General features: G+C 48.2%; 1 protein-coding gene across 2 annotated transcripts in view; it reads right to left on the minus strand.

Moving 5' to 3' along the window:
• The window catches only part of FGF14 (fibroblast growth factor 14), a 471,862-nt gene that overhangs the window by 401,209 nt on the left and 50,760 nt on the right, over window positions 1-19,893 (minus strand). Inside the window, exon 1 of one of the 2 annotated variants that reach the window (XM_080375677.1) lies at window positions 17,658-18,311. The exons of the other annotated variant lie outside the window; for it this stretch is intronic. Coding sequence (XP_080231803.1) covers window positions 17,658-17,865 — 208 coding nt within the window. The 5' untranslated portion in view covers window positions 17,866-18,311. Of the gene's footprint in view, window positions 1-17,657; window positions 18,312-19,893 lie in introns of those variants that run through there. 2 annotated transcript variants of the gene reach the window in all.

Below are 19,893 nucleotides of genomic sequence, written 5' to 3' on the forward strand. Positions count from 1 at the left end.
GAGGAAGAAGGGGAATAAGCATTTGGACTGCAGTGGAAGTCACAGCACTGGCAAAAGTAACTATCCCCTGCCTGTGTCCTGTGGGCTAAGAAGAGGAAATACAGGTTAAAGAAGCTCCATAATAGAATAATCTCTAATTAGGTAACTATGCATCTAGGGGCAAGAGCAGTCCACCCAGTCATCAGCCATGGAATATTATGATAGAAATGGTGTCTTTTAAGAGGGCTATTACAGGGAAATGTAGGAGCAACAGCTAAACAGCTAACAGACCTTGAAAATACTGTGGTAAGTTTGCCAAGAAAAAAGAAGACAGGAATGCAAACACAGACTGATATAAAATGAGCTTTAAAAAAAAAATTGAGCAAAAAAGTTTCAGGTCCATCCTTTAGGTACGAAAGCGCTGGATGTGATGAAAGATCTGGCTCCTCTTGAAGCACAGGTATAACTTGAGCAAGTGAAGTACTGCACTCCAGACACTCCTACTTATTAGCACTGAGACAATTGTTAATGTAGAACTGTTCACTACTAATTTAAACAAACTGCATAAACTGGCTCCTATAAACCCTCCAGAAAACACTGCTTCACTGCCTCAGCTGCCTGACTGTCTCAGTGCATTCTCAGTTGTAAAGGCTTAGGCACTCACAGAGGGTACAACAAACACTGAGTTTAGTATCATGGAACTTTTTGGCTTAATTGCCCTCCTTAATTGCGTCAAACAGCAGTGAACTTAAAGCAAGAATTTTCACATTCTGTTTTGGTGATGGACCTTTATTCCTATCAGTTGAGTGTACTGCGGTCCACTGGACAGTGCACAATGCACTGGCCATTCTACCAGTGCTCCTTCGGAAGCTTCATAAACTCACCATTGTAGCTAACCTTAAAAAAATGAGTATTTTTAGCACTATTCTTTGAAAAGTACTGCTAATATCTACTGATGCCACATATTTCTACATTAGCCAGATCTTTCTGTACTGGATAAAAAATAATAAGAATTAAAAAATGGTACCGTGTCAGGGACTTAGGATACTCTTGTTGCACATCACCCTCGGGGAGAAAACATTAGTGCCATATATCAGGGGCAAGGAGATTAGCAGGTGACCCACTCACTAATTTGTATACTGCAGTGTTTGCAGTTCTAACTTTCATTCTCTAACATATTTTTTTAGAAGTATTTTTCAAAAGGATTAGAAATTCCTGTCAACTCAGCCTTTCTTTTCATAAATTTGCTTCAAGGTCCTTCATTGAAGATACATTGAGACTTCTGAAATCTATTTGTGTAACCTCCAGTTTGTTCTGGTTTCCACTGTTGCCTGTACCTAACAGAGCATTGAAAAAACCAAGAACTTGGGGATTCTGAGAATAGGCTCAATTCTCTTTAGAGGGAAAATCCAAGACGACTGTGTCCACATGGGGGAAAATTGCTGTTCTGTCTGAACCATTCATTTGCTGCTTGTTCTATTTGGTTTCTGTAGACCTAGATTAGTTTCATTATACATTAATGACCTTGAATGCAAACTGGGGAAGACATGCTTGTTCTGCAAATTAGTCACTGTAAGTTAAAATAGACAAAAAGATGGAGCAGACTGAGGCTGACGCTGTAAGAATCATCCAAGTAATAGTAGATTAAGCACAGAGCCATTTCATCTGCACAAGAGAATTATTGTCTTTGGCAGAAACAGGGGCGTCTTCTTAACAGAGACCAAGGAGTGGTGGATTAGCATGAAAGGATTTGAGTATTTAAATCTAGCTAGATTTTTAAAACCCACAGCAGTGTGCCAAAGCCAAAAAAAACTTTCCCTTCTTCTCCTCTGAGGGTAAAGATCAGTTCCATCACAAGAATGGTTCCATGCACTGGCCATGGAGAACATGCTCCCTTTATCCTCCTGTAAAACCCTTCTCTGGAGGTCTTTGATGACCCAATCTGACAATGGAGCACTGCAGCATAATGCAAAGAGCAAGGAATTTCCAGAAGAATGATTAAAGCTGGTGCTCTCAGATAGCATGGCAAAAAAAAAAAAAAGACACTGCAAATGAGGAGACAACAAAAACTTTCATTTTCCCAGCCTGGAAGGGGGAATGAAGAAAACATATTTTCACTCTTGGAAAGAATCTCAATTCAGTTAGTCTGGCCCAAGTTGTCTTAATTGCCATGCCATGTGAAAGGTCCTAGACACGTTATGTTAATGTGCTACTAACTGAAGAAACAGTTTTCAAGATGCCTAATAAATTGAGAAGTATTTGAAATATACTTTTTTACTCCTCTGCTGCTAAAAAGGCTTTACCAGCTTAGATTTCACTCAACTGCCAAATTTAGAGTGGTTAGAATGGCTTCAGAAATCCCAGATCTTCATAACAAGCCTACATGTGAACACAGCCCCCCACTGTGCTTTATTTTATGGCAACACAAAATTATGTCCCATCATCAGAGCTTTTTACAATTGGCTTTATTGTAGGCAATGAAAACACAAATATCTGTTCTTGTTAAATGCAACACTCTTCTCAGTCCCAGATTAAGTAATGATACCTCGGTTTCTTCTTCTTACGATACTGGGATTTTCAGGGAATTCATGACAAGAGGAGAATCACAGAATGGTTGGGATTGGAAGGGACCTCTGGAGATCATCTATTCCAACCCCCTGCTAAAGCAGGTTCTCCTAGAGCAGGTTGCACAGGAGCATGTCAAGGCAGTTTTTGAGTGCCTCCACAGAAGGAGAGTCCACCAGCTCTCTGGGCAGCCTGTTCAGCACTCCATCATCCTCAAAGTAAGTTTTTCCCTATACTCAGATGGAACTTCTTGTGTTGCAGTTTGTGCCCACTGCCCATTGTCCTGTCACTGGGCACCACTGAAAAGAGCCTGGCCCCATCCTCCTGACACCTGCCCTGAGGATAGTTTGTACGCATTGGCAAGATCTCCCCCTCTCAGTCTTCTCTTTTCCAGGCCAAACATGCCCAGCTCCCTCAGCCTTTCCTCATAAGGGAGGTGCTCCAGTTCTCTCATCATCTTTGTAGCCCTCCGCTGAGCCTTCTCCAGTAGTTCCCTGTCTCTCTTGAACTGGGGAGCCCAGAACTGGACACAGCACTCCCAGTGCAGCCTCACCAGGGCAGAGCAGAGGGGCAGGATCACCTCCCTTGACTGCCAGCCACGCTCCTCCTAATGCACCCCAGGAACCCACTGGCCTGCTGGGCCACCAGGGCACACTGCTGGCCCAGGGGCAACTTGCTGTCCACCAGAACTCCCGGGTCCGTCTCCACAGAGCTGCCTTCCAGCAGGTCAGCCCCCAGCCTGTACGGGTGTGCGGGGTTGTTCCTCCCCAGGGGCAGGACCTTACACTGGCCTTTGTGGAACTTCATTGGGTTCCTCTCTGCCCAACTCTCCAGCCTGTCCAGGTCTCGCTGAACGGCACCGCAGCCTGCTGGTGTGTCAGCCACTGGTCCCAGTTCTGTATCACCAGCAAACGTGCGGAGGGTGCGCTCTGTCCCTTCATCCAGGCCGCGGACGAACTGCCCCCTGGGGCACACGCTGGCTGCAGGCCTCCAGGCAGACACTGCGCCACTGATCACAGCCCTCTGGGCTCTGCCACCAGCCAGTCCCCAACCTGCCTCACTGCCCACCCATCTAACCCACACTGCCTCAGCTGACCTGTGGGATGTGATGGGAGACAGCGTCAAAAGCCCTTGCTGAGGTTAGGGCGCACAATATCCACCGCCCTCCCCTTGCCTACCCAGTCAGTCGTTCCATCACAGAAGGCCGTTAAGTTGGCCAGGCATGGGTGAATCCATGCTGACTGCTCCTGATAATCTTCTTTTCCTCCACATGCTTAGAAATGACCTCCACGATGAGCTGTTCCATCACCTTTCCAGGGATGGGTGAGGCTGACCAGGGTTTTCCTGGGTTTTCCTTCTTGCCCTTTCTGAAGACTGGAGTGATATTGGCTTTCCTCCAGTCCTCAGGCACCTCTCCTGTTCTCCATGACCTTTCAAAGATGGTGGAGAGCGGCTTAGCAGTAACATCTGCCAGCTCCCTCAGCACTTGGGGGTACATCCCATCAGGGCCCATGGATCTGTGGGTGTCAAATTTGCTTGTGATCTCTAATGCCTAATCTCTACTCTCAGATCCTCCTCAACCAGGAGAAAGTCTTGCTTTTTCCAGACTTCCTCTCTTGCCTCCAGGGTCTGGGAAACCTGAGGGCCAGCCGTGGCAGCAAAGGCATTCAGTAACCACCTTCTCTGTGTCCTTCATCACCAAGGTACCCACCTCATTCAACAGCAGGCCCACATTTTCCCTAGTCATCCTTTTCCAGCTGATGTATTTGAAGAAGCCCTCCTTGTTGTCCTTGACCTTCCTTGCCAGATTTAATTCCAACCAGACCTTAGCCTTCCTTGTTGCCTCCCTGCATGTTCTGACGATGTTCCTGTATTCCTCCCAAGTGGCCTGTCCCTTTTTCCACATCCCGTAAACTGCTTAAATTCAACCTTTTCATATTTAGTATTAAATGCAAGAGTAAACATACCCTTTGCATCCTCAGAGAAAAGTATCAAGAGATTCCAAGTGCCGATCTTCCCTAAAACTATTTTAAAAGCCAACAAAAAACAACAACAAAAAAAGAAAACCAAACCCAAACTGCTTTATGATTTCTTGTTTCCATTAACATAGACAAAATACATATAAATATACTGGAGCGTACCATCAGACTACAAGAAAAACCCTTTTAATTTACAGACCATGCCCAGATTTAGCATGCCAAAGTATTTAAAACATCAATAATCAGTAAAATATTTCTTCATTTGTGCTCTTCACCACTATATAAGGGAAGAGAGGGACTGGTGGTCATATGGGGAGAAATATATACCCTTTAATTAAGGAAGATGAAGAAGCACGTGTGCAGCAGCAACTTAGATCAGTATCCATATAGCTCAGCAAACAGAAGATGAGTGCGCAGTATAACAACAGGTTACTCAGATGATAGTGCTGACCAGTTTCATTGCACATGCTCACACAAATGAAAGGGTGATCCCTAGTAAGGTCAGTGAGGAGGAAAGCAAGTACAAGTCAGTGAAGTTGAAGAAAAGGGTTTTATTTAGAGACAGAGGAAACCTCCTGTCCTTCAGCTCTTCCCTACCCTGAAGCTGCATCTTCTTGTCAGAGAAAGGAGAAAGGGGAAATCTGTTGCCTTCCCCAGCGAGACTGAGCCTCCCTTCCTGCCTGGTTCACACTCCTCAGAAATTCATTATGATTCATTCCTTACAGACTCGGGTCTCTGCTGCTCAGCTGCCAAACTTACTCCAAAGTGGGTTTCTCTGGTCTCTTTCCTCCATCAGCTTTTCACAGGGTTAACCAAGAGACCCTGGGAAGCCCCTTTCTAGGTGCTCCTTCCTCAAAGGAACCATCCTTTCTATCAAAGCTCTAATACCCTCTTTGCCTGGCTGGAATGGCGTCATATGCTGTTATTATCCCAGGTGCATTCCCACACTGAGGCTGGGGGCACAAGTAAGTCACCCAACAAGCAGAGCTTGCCCTAGCTTTCCTTAGTGCAGATGAAAGGGTTTTTCTGATCCTCTTTGGCTGTGCTCATACTGCTAAATAACAGAAGTGCTAGACCTCTGGTCACTCACACTTTTTCCTGAAGTCCCACGTGGTTTTGGACCACCTCAGCTAGCTCTCTCCAAGCCAAATCTGCTAGGGAGGGTGGTAACTGCAAGTAAGGTAGACATAGGCCAGCCATAGCCATTTGGACTTGGATCAATCCCTAGCTTTTTAATTAAGCAATATAAATTCAATCTTAGGTTGCTGAACAACTGGGAGGAGTTTAAGGTGGGGGAAGGATACCAATGCCAAACTGAAGGTGGACAGTTCTTACTCAGAATTCTTACCTGCCATCTGTTACTGAGAAGAGACTGACTGTCCCTTTGAAGTTACTTTAAGATCACCAGTATATGCTTCTTGATGCAGATGTATGGTGATCTGCTAGGTCTGAACAGCACCTACCATTCTTGGCCTCTCTGACTATGGATTTATTAAGTTATTGGAAGAAAAAGGCAAATTAATATTGAACCTTTACCCCCTTCCTTCACAGTGCCTAATGCTTGCAAGTGCGCAGAAATGCCTTTGAAACCTCCCAAATGAGACAGAAGCTATTTAAATACTTCCAGTTTACACTACAGAGCATTATATTTAAATGCTCTATAGCTTATATCACCCAGTGCATTGCGTCTGATACAAAGATTTACAAAGCTTAAGATCCATAGAAGCATATACACTGCTTTTTAAAAGTTCTGTTGTAAATCAGCTGGGGGGGGGGGGGGTGGGGCGGGGAAGGGGGGATGAATAACACATTTTCTTTCACCATCAGTTACTGTGGCAACCATACTGTTTCAGTTTAGTTTGAGGGCCACCCTCATGAGTAGACTCATGTGCCATCTCTCCGGCAGGTGAGCCTGCAGGTGTTAGCCCAGGCAGCTGGAGCACACATAGGGCTCCACATGCCCGTGCGGGTCCAAAACAGCAAGGGCTGCCAGGCACACTCATGCAGACGGCTTGCAGACCATCCGTGTGACAGCAGGCAGGCAGGCAGGAGGCACTGGACACTCAGCCTAAGGTCACCGTGGAGGCCACTTCTTTGGAGCTGTGTGATGACAGCCAGTAGACTCTAGAGTGTGTAGGAGCACCTTCATTTATAAAAGCAAAGGAACATTTACAAGGATATCTCACCTTTAGCAAGATAGCTATAAATGGAATAAATTGAGAGAAGCTAGACTCTCAAATGTAACTCCCTTAGATGTCCTTGGGAAAGAAACACTTCTAGAAATAGATGTTTTCCATGAAAATGTCCTCAAAATTCAGATCTATTTGCTCTTCGATTGATAAGTAGCTTAAACAATTTCTAAATTCTGCTTGCCTGTAGGATTCTCTATCACTAACCTGTCTAAATGACTACAGATTCCTTTAATCCCTTTATTATTTACTTTATAATTTCTTTTGTCATTCTGGGTTTTCATCTCCCTCTGAGAATAAGTGGGAGAGAAAGCATCCCACACTATTCATGTATCATCCACACAGCACTTGAAAAAAAATCTCACCTAATGTACTAACATCGCATTCTGACTTACTTTTGTTCAAACTTCATCAAGTTCCACCCCCAAATTCTTAACCTACATATATGACTACAAGGGCTTAATATCTTTTCCTCATCCTCCATCATAAATCTATTAGCAGGTATCCTTCTTGGCAGTCAACTTAGACCATAGTCACTCCAGCCAGCCACTGAAAGACAAGGAAAATGGGCCCCAGCAAACATAATGAACCCTCATGTTGCTGTTTATCTTGATATTTTATTAAAAGATTTTAACCTAGCCTGAACAACTTACAGCTTACTTCTGCTTTGGTTATAAGATCCTGAACTGCTGCTTCCACTTTCATGCTGATGGCAACTGGCACAACTGGAATAAAATAATACTCATCCAGAATTTAAGAGGCCATGAAACTAAGTAGCTTTACATTTAAACTACCGTAATATTTACCTGCATATCCTTAGATTCAATTATTTTTTCTCACTGTGCTTAAAGATTTATTTTTTTTAATCAAGAGCACCATATTTATTTAGGTATCTTGAGGAACTCCTTAGATGGTGTCTTCCTCAGTGCTGTATGGTAATGGTCAAAATCAACATTTGTGACGTTAGAGTGCTAAGAAAGTCAATGTCTCCTAAGGTATGCCTTCACTGAAAATCTTCCATGAGCAGAGAATCTTCTGTGGCCCACAATTCACGGGACTCATCTCCACTTCATGTCAGTAATACCCCAGATACATCATCCCTTATAAACTGCGAAGACAAACTGAAATGAGGAAAGACATAGAACACAAAACCACAATGACTCCATTCCCACTACCTTGGTGCACATTCCTCCTACCATGAGTACACTCGTTGATTTTACCAAGTTATACATTACCTAGGAAACCACAACAGCATTATCTTTTTTCTCTTACAGTTTTACAACTCCACAAAAATCATCAGGATTTAAACTCTAGTTCTAAAACAAAGTAAGGCCTCCTTCAAAAAAATGTGGGTCTTCAATACAAACACTACATAATGGCATATTTGTTGTAAAAAAATCCCATACTGCTTTTAGGTGTCCTGTTCCATGGATGAAGAGTCTGTGCTACAGGTTTCAAAGGTAAGAGAATTCATCTCTGACATGTTTCAAAACTCTGTGCAAACAGGCAGAGCTCAGCACTTGAGAACAAAAGGTTTAATAACATCTAGTCACTGGTTTGGCCACAAACGAGCCTCGTTAGCAGGAGCCCTAGAGCATGTTGCACTGAAGTGACATGTTACAATCCTCTCATAAAATAATGTCTCAAATCCACACTATCAAAAGTGAAATCGATCAAAGGTGAACAAGGCAGATCAAAGGTGAACAAGATTCAGACCACAAGTCTGCTCTGTGCGTACCCTGCTGAAGGTATGGATGCCATGCATTCACACAGGTTTTGTACTTCTCTGGGAAGTCATGGCCACAAGCTTCAGGGAGACATGTAGCACCCAGGTAAGCAGGCAAAGCCAGGACCTGGAACCAATTCTCTACCAGGTTAATTCTCTTGCTGACTTTACTGTCTTTTCCTAATCAATCATGGTTGCTTTACTGCTTCTGCATTTGTGTACTTCTGCTACTGTTCTGCTACTGTACATTACAGAAAGTGGGAAACCAATCATTCATACAGCTCATGCCCAACAAAACAAGGGATATTCCATCAGCCTACACTTCACCCATCATAAATATCCATTACAACAGTAGTCACATGTACAGTCATTCTGACCATTGCCACTAGCTAATTATCTGAAGTGGTGGAAAGAACTTCAAAATATCTGAAAGAAATATAATTAAGGGCTAATCTTCCTTTGAGACCCTAATCCAAAGTAAAAAGGTGAGATGCCTGCACAAGCAGCAGGTTAAAGAACTGAAAGAGATGTGAGAGGCTATAAGGGATGTGACAGTGTTTGGGATGGGTCAAGGTCATATTCACACAGATAAAACAGGTCTGAGTAAAGCCAGGAGACTAGCAAATGTCAGCACTGAAAGTCTGTATAACCCTATGTTTTGAGGCAGAAAGTCTCCTTCACATGGGGACAAACACAAAAAAAGATTTATACTGGCAAGGGAATAGGAGGAAATCTCTTGGGAGCACAAGGCTTTACAAATTTTAATCCACCTGTTAATGCTACTTTAAAACATGGATTTTAGTGAAGGCTGAAAAAGTCTGAGCCACAAAATTGCACCTGGGTTTTAGACATCCTGCAGTTAATTCACATCTGAGATCCTGGGTTGATCTCCTAGTGGGATAATCTGCCAATAATCACATTTAGGTTCAGTTGCTCAGGGACTATTAGCAGTCTGGGTTCGATTTGTAATTCCTAGTTGCAAGAAAATCAGAACTGTAAAGTGTTTTTTCATACTATAAACTCTATGAATTAATAAGCACCACTATTAATTTAACCCTTATTAAGATATTCCTGGTAGGATACTCTATTTTATAAGATACTACTATTGTAATAATTTAACTGATTTTTTTTAAAGAATTTCCCTATTCCATAATTTTTCTACATCTTTTACTGTATTTTCCATTATGTTTTGCACTGGTAGTTCCTGTTTATCTCATTCAATGTCAATAATGTACCTACATTAGCAATGAGCGACATGTGTAGAAACTCCTGGGCAATAACAATGTTTCATGATGCACTTCTCTAATGAGAAGCATGGACTGGGAGCTGTTTAAGCTGGACGTTTCGTTTAACCGTAGCAGGACATGCTTAGAAATACATTTACTGAAAGAGTAACAAGTCTGGCAAACCTGCCTTCTTTTAAATTAACATTTTCATCTCAAACCTCATTAAAGGGCAATGAAATTCCTGTATATTACCTTTGCTAGCATTGGTGAGAACCAAGAGATTTATATGTAAACAGAAGTCTTTCCTTTTATATGCAAGCGCTCTCTCCTGTTCAAACCATTCAACACTGGTACAAAATTCTAGTTTTCAGTCACAGCAGAGCTTAATCCTTTAAAAGCTTGTTCAAGGGAGCAATATCCCGCTTCTTCCCTCAAGAGAAAGGACTTTGTGAAAACATGCCCTTTGCAGGAGATACTTCCTTATCCCACAGGCCTAGAAAATCCATAGGAATGAACTCCTTTTAGTTGGATAAAAGCAAAGCATGCAAAGGGATGTGTCAGCTGCTGCCTCATCTCCAAAGCCTATATCCTCAGCAGAGGCAAGCTACTGCGCAGGAACCAAGATGACAGAAACGCTCAGAATTTTTTGACAGTTCAAGGAAGAAGGCACCATGAAGGAAGTACTCTTCACCTTATAGATGCAATACTCGCCCCTGAAAAGCTCCCCATAATCGGTAATCACAAACACGGAGCAGGAATAGCAGCATTAGCCTCTGTTTTTCAACCGGAGAAGAAAGGCATACCACTGAAAGTACAAACCCCTCCACACAGTGTGTGGTTATGTGGAGCTTGCTGCCATGCACAGTTTTTGATGCCCAAAATAGAAATGTCATTTCACAAGTGAAGGTGTGTAGCTCCTTCAGAGGCTACTGCACGCAGTGGCCTGAATAAAAGGTCCGACTTAAGACAGTCCAGTTGCAGCTGAAAACAGAGGGGACAGGTTAGGGGAAGGATCACACCCAAATTTGCCCTGTATCTTTTATTTTTCTTGCACATCTAACATCTAAAGCTGGAGACAGGGCATGCTCAGGAGCTAAGGCACAAATCCCACACATTCTGTATCCTCACTATGTTCTTATCTCTCCAGATGACAAAGCTGCACCAAGAAAAAAAAACAACCAACCATGGATGGCATGACGAATTGTCAGGAAAGAGCCAAGTCTATTCCCCTATCAGTTCAGTGAAACACAGACCTTTCAGGAATCTCCTTAAAACAATTTTTTCATAGAGGTTTACAGTTTATTTGTATCACTGCCTGTAGAGCAAAAGCCAAAACAATTCAATGGAATTGAAATGTTTAACCTTTGTTCAATTCTACTGTCTGATGGGACCAGGTTAATTTTAGCGCCACAAAATGATTAAGCCAAGTAATTTCCAAGATACTGCCTTCTGTATGCAAACGTTAAACTTGTTCAGTGCGATTCCTCATGCTGTTCCCAGTTAAAAGTAAAATAAGCAGGTGTCAGAGTGAAAACACAAAATATGGACATTAAAATTACACCATCAATTTCTGCTAGCAACTTCATGCCATTTATTGTCATTTGACTCACACAGCCATTCAACACTAACTCTCAAACTATTAAAATGTTGATTATGTTCACCACAGTGTTACCTAACTAGTGCATTGAATTTTACTGCAGAAGGTGTTATTATTCTGACTTGTGCATTAAATTTTACTACGGATATTATTATCCTGACTTCTCAATGCTGTCTCATCAGCAACAATTCACTTTCCTTGCTACTGTTTAATGTGAGAGCTTGTAACAGTGATACACTACAGATACACCAAGCCTGCATTCCATTTATCCATTAAAAGCCTTTCACTTCATGATTTTTGAGGTTTTGCCCTCAGAAAGATCCTCTTCAAAGCCAGCGTGCTCCTGATTTGAATTACAACTTTGTTAGTTATTCACATGCAAAGTTATTAACACCTTTGCTACAGAGTATATTAAAAAGAATACGTCACATTTTACTCCTTGTGAGTTCAGTCCATCATGGTGTCAAACACCATCAGTTCCCTTTGCAATGATAATTTTCAGTACTTCTGAGTGGCTCAGAACCTCTAAGGATCCACTTCAAGAACACAATAAATCATTTTTTTAATAGCAAATCTGAAATGAATACACTCCTTTGAGCACTTTATCACATGGTTTTCAATAAAAATATTTTCCTCCCAGTTGCTTCATTTGTTTTGACTGTAGAAACACGAAACACTCTGTGCAAGAAGCGCTCTTTCTGAACCAAACACGGCCCCAGTCCTGCAAAGTTTATTTCCAGGTAGGCTGTTTTTCTACAGCATATATTCATTCTGGAAAGTGGCAAGTAGCTTTCAGGTACATTAATTGTACATCAAGCCTTGCGCTCACCACAGCAATTTTTTTCACAACAGAGATTGCAAATTTTTAAGATCATTCAATATCATTTCTCAGTAAGCTGTTCAGTAAACTAGTAATTTGTCTTTGAAAAGCTATCCTTCACTGAAACGCAAAAAGCAAACAAAAGGACCACTAGCACACTTGTGAAACGTTCAGGCGTTGCCTCCAATTTTTAACAAGCAGGAAAGCGAGGCATAGGGAAGTAGCAATGTGTCCAAAATCACAAAGGCCATCTGAAACAGAATTAGGTGTAGAAACAAATCATTGCTCCTGAAGTAACAAGATCATACTCCACTGAATGAAACCTGCTCCAGCAGGACTCAGTGCTCACAGGCACATTTGGCAAACACCTGTAAATATTCAGCAGAGTTTAATTAATTTGCACACAATCACCTCATTTATCCAACCACATTCTAGACTCACAGCGTTTCATCCTACATGTTGAGTGATTATACAAGAACCTCAGCAGTGACTCTACTGACTACAAAATGCCACCTCAGAGTTGGTCCACTGCCCCAATTCCTATTTTAGTTTTATGAAGTCCTCTTGAAAAACTGGTTTCCAGTTTCAATCAGCTCTCTCCTCTCCAGGTTATATTTTTACAGGCATTTACTGGACAGGAAATCTTTGCAAAGGGACAAATTCTGAATGTCTAAATCACTCCTTATCTGAATTTGAAGTCAATAGGAATTTTAGCTCAAAATTAAGATACTTAACATAATTAAAGCAGGTAAGTAGAATAAACATCAAATGAAAACAAAAAATGCATACACATAAATATTTAAACCAATGATGTCTGTAAACACATTTTTCATATTTTCTCTAAGCCTAAGTCATCCTTTGTATATTTGAATTCATTTATAAATGACCTATCATTAGCAGGCATTGAACTAGGTGCAAACATTTTATCACAGTAGGGAGATGCATGAGCAGGCATAAATTTCACCCCTTAAAAAGTAGAATATGCAATTTAATTTGATCAAGAATAATTAAATTTGTATAAATTCAGGAAATTTATTCCATAGAGGAGAAAACTTCAGTAGGTGAAATACATGTAAATAGCCAATTTTCCTTTGGAGTGAGAGAAATACGCCACAGCTCAATTAACAGTGTAGGTATTTAGGCAGTCAGAGCTGCTTTGGGGATTTACATAAAAGAAACTTCGAGGACCTGATCCCGCAGCTCTTACTGAGGCAAAACACCCTTTGTCTTTTGGTGGCAGGTTTGTTTTCTATGAGTAAGGAAGGCAGTGGGGAGGCCCAATTTTCTTAGAATTCAGATAAAGACACACACTACATATTTTACAGGCAAGACCCAAGAGTCTGTTTCAGACAGATCCTCACATGGCTGTGCTTAGAAATTTTTCAAAGTAATAAGCGTCCATGAAAGAACAGTCTGACTATTGTATGGAGGAGTTTGACAAGGGACTATGCAGAGATCCTAGTTCAGCCACTGCCTGTTGTTCTTTCTAAATAGGTTTTGTATTTGAGATTGATACGGGATTGCTACTAACAGAAACTAAATTTCTCTATCATCAGCAACGTATTTATAGTAATGCCAATTTCCATCTACTTTCCTGTCAACACTCTTGACTGAGTTGGAGAGATGCCTCTCCTTGGAGTAAAAGGAAACCTGATCCATCCTCTGTGTGCTGGGCTGCCACCAGGAGCGAAATGCGATAGCAGTCCCTGCCCTGGGGGCACCTAGTACTTCATCTCCCATGGGCATCCTCACAGGTGTCATTCGGTAAAAAAAAAAATCTATTCACTAGCTGTATTTGCTTCAAAATACACCCAGAGATATTCTCCTTCCCCATTTCCCCTCAAGCCCCAAATCCTTCCCATGACTCAGCCGCTAAGTGAACATACCCAGTTTAGAGCCCACAGGGTGAAGCCACCAGGATGGCATCTTACCATTACAAGCCCTGGCTCAGGCCTTATGTTTTTGAGCAACTTTTAACTCTTTGCAAGGGAAAGTCTCTTTTGTCTCACACTTCGTGAGGTCCTCTCTGTGTATATGACAAGCTGTAAGGGCAAAATTAGATGGAAATAATTACAAAAGCAAGTGAGGCCCAGGGAACCCAACACATTACAAATACTTTCATGCTGGACGGGATGCTGCATATATGTGGGGCTTTCATTATTTTTTGTACTATTAAACTCAGGAAAACTCAAAAAAATTCAATCAGTGCAAGCAAAGCCACACGTATTTTTTCTCAACGTTGGGGTTATTTTTTTCCTTCTGAAGAAATGTACAAAGATAAATAATCAAATGTAGCTCCTCTTTCCAGGGTAGTAAATTTGAACAAACAGGGTTTCAGCCAGCTGCATTTCTACTATGGATAAACCACAGCCTCCTGATGCAACCCTGCCAGAGAATTGCACACACCCCACCGCAGACCCTGTCCCTCTCTGCCCTACTTGCCCCTTGCTGTGCTTGGTGCCGGTAGCCCCGGCAGGGCCAGCTGGGACCCCCGGGGGTGGCAAGGGAGCCCGCAGGGAGGTCATCGAACCCATCACACCGAGGGGAGGGATGCAGCCAGCGGCGCCGAGGGAGCACAAAGCAGGGAACACCTGGAAGTGAGCCACCCAGTCCCGTTTCTGGAAAAAGACCAGCTGCTGAGAGGGACAAAAAAAAGTGTTGCAGGCCGAAAACAGCTACATAAACTGAAATTATAGCCAGCGTGAGCTGCCTAACCTGCGCGATTTTCCACACGGTTGGATCAGCGGCAGCTGCTCGCTCGCGTGGTGCCTTTTGAGAGCAAAAAGCCCAGCAGCTCCTGAAAAGTTTGGCGGGCAAGAGGGGCCAGGGGCGGGTAGCGGAGCGCCGAGCCGCGGCGGGGACGGGGGTCCCCGGCTGCCGCGGCCGCAGCTGCCCGCAGAGTGGGGGGCACCCCCCGGCCCAGCGCGCCGGGGCACCGGGCGAGGCGGGACATCGCGGCAGGGGCTCCTTGCTCTCCCGCGGGCGACCCTAGCCAAGATGCAGTTGATCTGCCCCCAGAGCGACAGCGCCTGTGACCGACTACCCGCTAATCCGGCCCCATGCCGTTCATTAGCCTCCCCGGGCAGGCAGCCGCAGCTTCGCGCTCCCGGAGCGGGATGTCAGGACAGGGCAAGCGGCGCGGCTGCGCTCGGCGTCCCGGCTCCTCCGCCGTGTTGGCGGCGGGCCGGAGCAGCGAGGCGCACACGGTGCGGGCGGCGGGCAAGAGCACGGAGCCGGCTGGCGGGGACGGCCACCGCAAGCTCCCACCTCCGCGCTCAGCTCTCCGGCCGCCCTGTGCCCCCTGGCACCGCGGCAGCGGGGTGCAGCGACCCCTCAGCCCGCCCCCGCCGGGTTTCCGCTCCCCGCAGTCCGCCCCGCTTGCTCATACCGCCCCCCCCGGCACCCCCCGGGCCGGCAGGGTGCAGTGCCATTCTGGCCACCGAAACCCTCTCGTCCCGTGTAGAGGGGGTAAGTGCGACAAAGTCCCAGGGGAGACGGGAAAGGTGTGCTGCAGGCCCGCGGCACCCCGAGGGACACGTCTCGGCTTCAGGGTGCGTTTGCTTACCAGCCTCCCCTCTGCAAGGAAAGGACACGGGCCTTTGGGGGGTCAGTGTGTGTCTGTGTGTGTTATACGTCTCCCCCTCGCCCCGGTACACAAACTGAAAGGTCTAGAAACCACAACCACCCCCAGCCCTTCCTCCGGAGTATCGCCTCTCGCCCAGAGCACCGTGGCGATGGAGCCGCCGATCCCCGCCCGCCCCCCGGGCGGCGGCCAGGGCAGCGGGCACAGCCCCGCCGCGGCTCTGCTCCCCCCCTTGTGCGGCCCGGACAGGGAGAGAGGGGGACTCCCCGGGTGCTGCGAGAAGCTGGCCGTCTGCCCTGCTCCTGCCGGCCCCATCCCGCCCCGGGGCGAGCACACGGCTTTGGAAGTTGCCCCCGCCCGGGGGAGGCGGCTGGCTGCGGCGCCAAGGGGCGGGTGAGGCGAAGGGCACTTTGCGGGAGGCTGAGCGCTGCCTCCGGCGGGGCATTTCGGGGTCTTCGGTATGCCAAGAGGCTGCTCTGCTGCAGCGGCAGCGGCGGGGAGGAAAGGAGGGAGACAAGCTGGGAAACGGGAGCTGGGGGTGGGGGTCCGCCGAGGTGCCCACTTCGACTCTCTGCACCGGCCCTGAGCCGGGAGAAGCAGGAGCCGACACCCCGGCTGCCGGGGAGGAGAGGGGTGCGGGCTGCTAGGGCTGCTGCTTGTTGATGTTGGGGTGTCAGAGAGGCAACGAGAGCCTATGATCTACTACACTGCAGTGCCAGCGTCAGGAGCCTCCTGCTCGGGAGCTGCCACTGCAGGGCAGCCGGCACACACACAGCAGCGCGCACACGGCATCCCACCCCTCGCGGCCCGGGCTCAGCGGCTCTCGCCTCCCCAGGCACGCAAGTGCTTGCAGCCAACCTGCCGGGGGCGGGGGGGGAGGGGGGGACGGGGGGCGGGGAGCGGGGGACAGAGACCGGTGCGAGGGGGGCAGGGAGGGCCGGTATTTCCCCTGAAAAGCTGCCGGCTCCCCCGCCCGCCGAGCATCCCTTCTCGCCCACCTGGCTCGCCAAACTGCGGGCTTGGCCGCACGGACGCCCCGAGCCAGAGGGATGCAACAGCAGCAGCGTGACCCCCCGGGACCGGGCGGCCCCGAGCACCTGCATTTGCATTTCTTATGTAATGTACTGCAAGTTTCCCCCTCGGAGCCGGGCTGAACCGAAGCGCATGATCCTGGCTGCCAGGCAGACATGGAGACGAACGCAGAGACACCGGCGTGTGCCCAGAGGGGTCATCCCGACAGGGAGAGGCGGAGGGGAGACTCAGCCACCCGGGCGGTGCTGCTGCTGCCGATTGGCATAGCTGACTGAGTTGCCGTCTGGGCACAAGCCCCAAGAAAAGTGTCCACCCGCTTTCCTCACACACACCCCCGCCACCTTCCCGGCCTAGAGTCCGGGGGGAGTGGTAACGGGCAGCCCCCCAGGCCGGCGACGAGGGGTGCTGGGCTTGACTTCGGAAAGCTCAGAGAGGCGGGTGTGTGGGGGTGTGTGTGTAGGGGGGGTGGAGGGGACATACTGCAAGCTAATGAGAAAGTGCTGTGCAGGACCTGAGCCCCGGCACACTCAGCCACCACAGGCAGGGCCGGCTCGCAGCAGCACGGGAAGGAGACCCGGGCTCCTCTTCCCAAAACTGACCGGGGGGTGTGTGCACGGGGGGCTTGCATCGGGGACGGGAGGGGGGGGGTAATCTACTGGCTTTCCCTCAAAAAGGGTAGCGATACAAGTTTCCTCCTTGGAAACAGCATATAAAAACTAGGAGATGCAGGCTGGGCTAGGGTCGCCTTTGATTTTTTTTTTTTTTTTCCTTTTCCGTGGTGACAGTGGCTGAAGCTAATCCAAGCCGCTCCTTGCTTATTCATACACGTATGCACATGCATGTCCGTGCTGGCCTCGTTATATTTCCCCCTTCTCCCCTCAGCAGGATTGCAGATCTACCTCGGCGAGCAACAGACAGGGTAGCATAAAAGAAAAACAACGCAGTGCAATGGATTGCTTACCAGTTTGGTTCTTGTTTTTCTTAAGACTCTTGCCACAAAGACACTGCAGCATATGCGATCCTTTGCTGAAAATGTTCCAAAGAAACCACATTGATTTGGGCGAAAAGCAATCCAGCAGCTTATACACCCTGAGAAAGAAGAGATCCTTGTGGTTGCATAATAATAAATTGAGACCAGTTCTCCTGAAGAGGGGCACCAGTTTTATCATAGAAAAAATTGTTATATTCCGATCTTCTCCCAGTTTTTTTTCCTCACGTGGTATATTTCTTTGAGACTTTTCAACGGATGCTCTTTTTCAGCCAGGCTGAATGGTTATTCCCCCTAGATCAACATTGGATTATAACCAAAAGCGTGGAGAGAAAATAAAAGAAATCCCTTTTTTTCAGCAAGAAGCCAAACGAAAAGTAAGGTAGCGAAATCCCAGCCGAGGCCAAAACCTCATCAGAGACACCGGCAAAACGCGGAAGGAAGATCCCCAGAGAGAAAACCATAGCCTGGTACTTGACTGCTAGGAGGATGGGTGGATCTGCAGAACAAAAGCCACGGCAGGATCCATCCTACTGAACGACTGCCATTGTGCAGCCCCGCGGCGGGAGAGCGCACCGCCAGCACCCGGCGAAGCCCGGCTGAGGCGCAGAGACCGCTGCCGGCCGCGGGCGCGGACCCCGCCCGCAGCCCCCGCCGAAGCCCCGCCGCCCCCGCCGCCGCCGCCCCGCGACGCCGCCCGCCCTCGCCCGCGCGGGCCGCTCGCTCCCGGCCCCGGCTGCCGCTGCGCCCCGCTCCGCCGCGCAGGAGGCAGCACCCCCGCCCGCGCCGCGCCGCGCCGCCCCGCGCCGCCCGCCGCAGCCTCGGCGCCCAGTCGCCGGCGGGCGCCGGGGGAGGAGGAGCCGCCGGGCCCCGCCGGCCCGGCCGCCGTCACGTACCCACGTGCGGCCCGCTCCGGCCCGGCACCGCCCGCGGGGAGGGCAGCCGGGTGCCCCCGCGCTGCCCCCGGGGCAGGGCGCCGCAGGCCGCCGAGCGCGGAGCCCGGCCCGTCCGGGGCGCGCCCCGGCCCCTGGCGCCGGGCCCCCTGCGGCCCAGGCGTTTGCCCCGCTCGGCGCTGTGCGCTGGGTGAGGGGCGGCCCGCGCGGCGCCAGCCGCACGAAGCGCCCCGCTCAGGGCGTCGAAAGGCCCCGCGGGGCGGCGCGGGCCGCGGTCGCCCCAGCTGAGCCCAACCCCGTCCCGTGCCTGGTGGGGTGCTGCCAGGCGCTGCGCAGCCCCGGGCCGCGGGCGGGGCTCCCCAGCGCCGCGAAGCCCCGCAGAGGCAACGCTGAGGTGGCCCCGCGGGGCACCCGCCGCGGGGCCGCGGTGGCGGGGCGGCTCCTGAGCGCTGCGGCCCGCTGCTCCCCGCAGCCCCTTGGCGGGGGTACGGCCCTTCAGCAGTGCTCCCCGCCGCTGCGGGGGGGCCGCGCCGGCCGAGCCCGGGGTGGCTGCACCCACCCACCCGTGGCGGCGGTGGCACTGGGAGAGCTGAGAGCTGCCACCCTTGTGCTCCCTCTCCGCTTCAGATGCTCAGCTGGACTGTGTGGGTCCTGGAAGGTTTGGAAGTCATGGCACAGGGAGCATGAATAAATGAGGGAAAGATCCCGAGGCAGTAGTAGAAAGGGGCTGCTGAGGAGAAGGTGGAAGGAGAGAAGAGAGGTGATAGAAATGGGACCATGAGCGGCTTGCTCTCCTCTCCTGCTCTGTCTCTCATTACCAAGTCATCTATATCCACCTTCACGATCATCTTTATCTCTCTCAACAAACATTCATTCTTTGACCACTAACTTTTTCCAGTGACAGAGTACAAAGTAGAAGTACTGGGACACTGGTTTCGCCTATGACATTTCTATTATTAGTTGCATTCATTCAGACATGGTCAGGTGTTGGTGTTTTCTTCTGAAGCTGTGGAAGCCGCCGCAAGAAGACTGAAGTGTGAAAAACACAGAGGTTTGTGTGTGTGCTTTTCCTGCCCTGCCAGGATCTCTGTCAGGTTACCAACAGTTGGGGAACTCTTAGCACACCGACAAAAGGGCTGGGAACCAAAAATTTTCCAGTAGTTTTCATTTCAGCGAGATTCTGGATTTACACGTATAGATGAACTGCTTGGTTGCCAGATCCTTGTCTGCATGCTATTTAGACATCATTACCCTGTTTTACAGAGATGAAGAATGACGCAGAGAAATGAAGGGCCATACTGTGAGAAGTGGCCCAT

Source organism: Falco punctatus (assembly GCF_963210335.1).
Source record: "Falco punctatus genome assembly, chromosome: 2".
Taxonomy (NCBI): Eukaryota; Metazoa; Chordata; class Aves; order Falconiformes; family Falconidae; genus Falco; species Falco punctatus.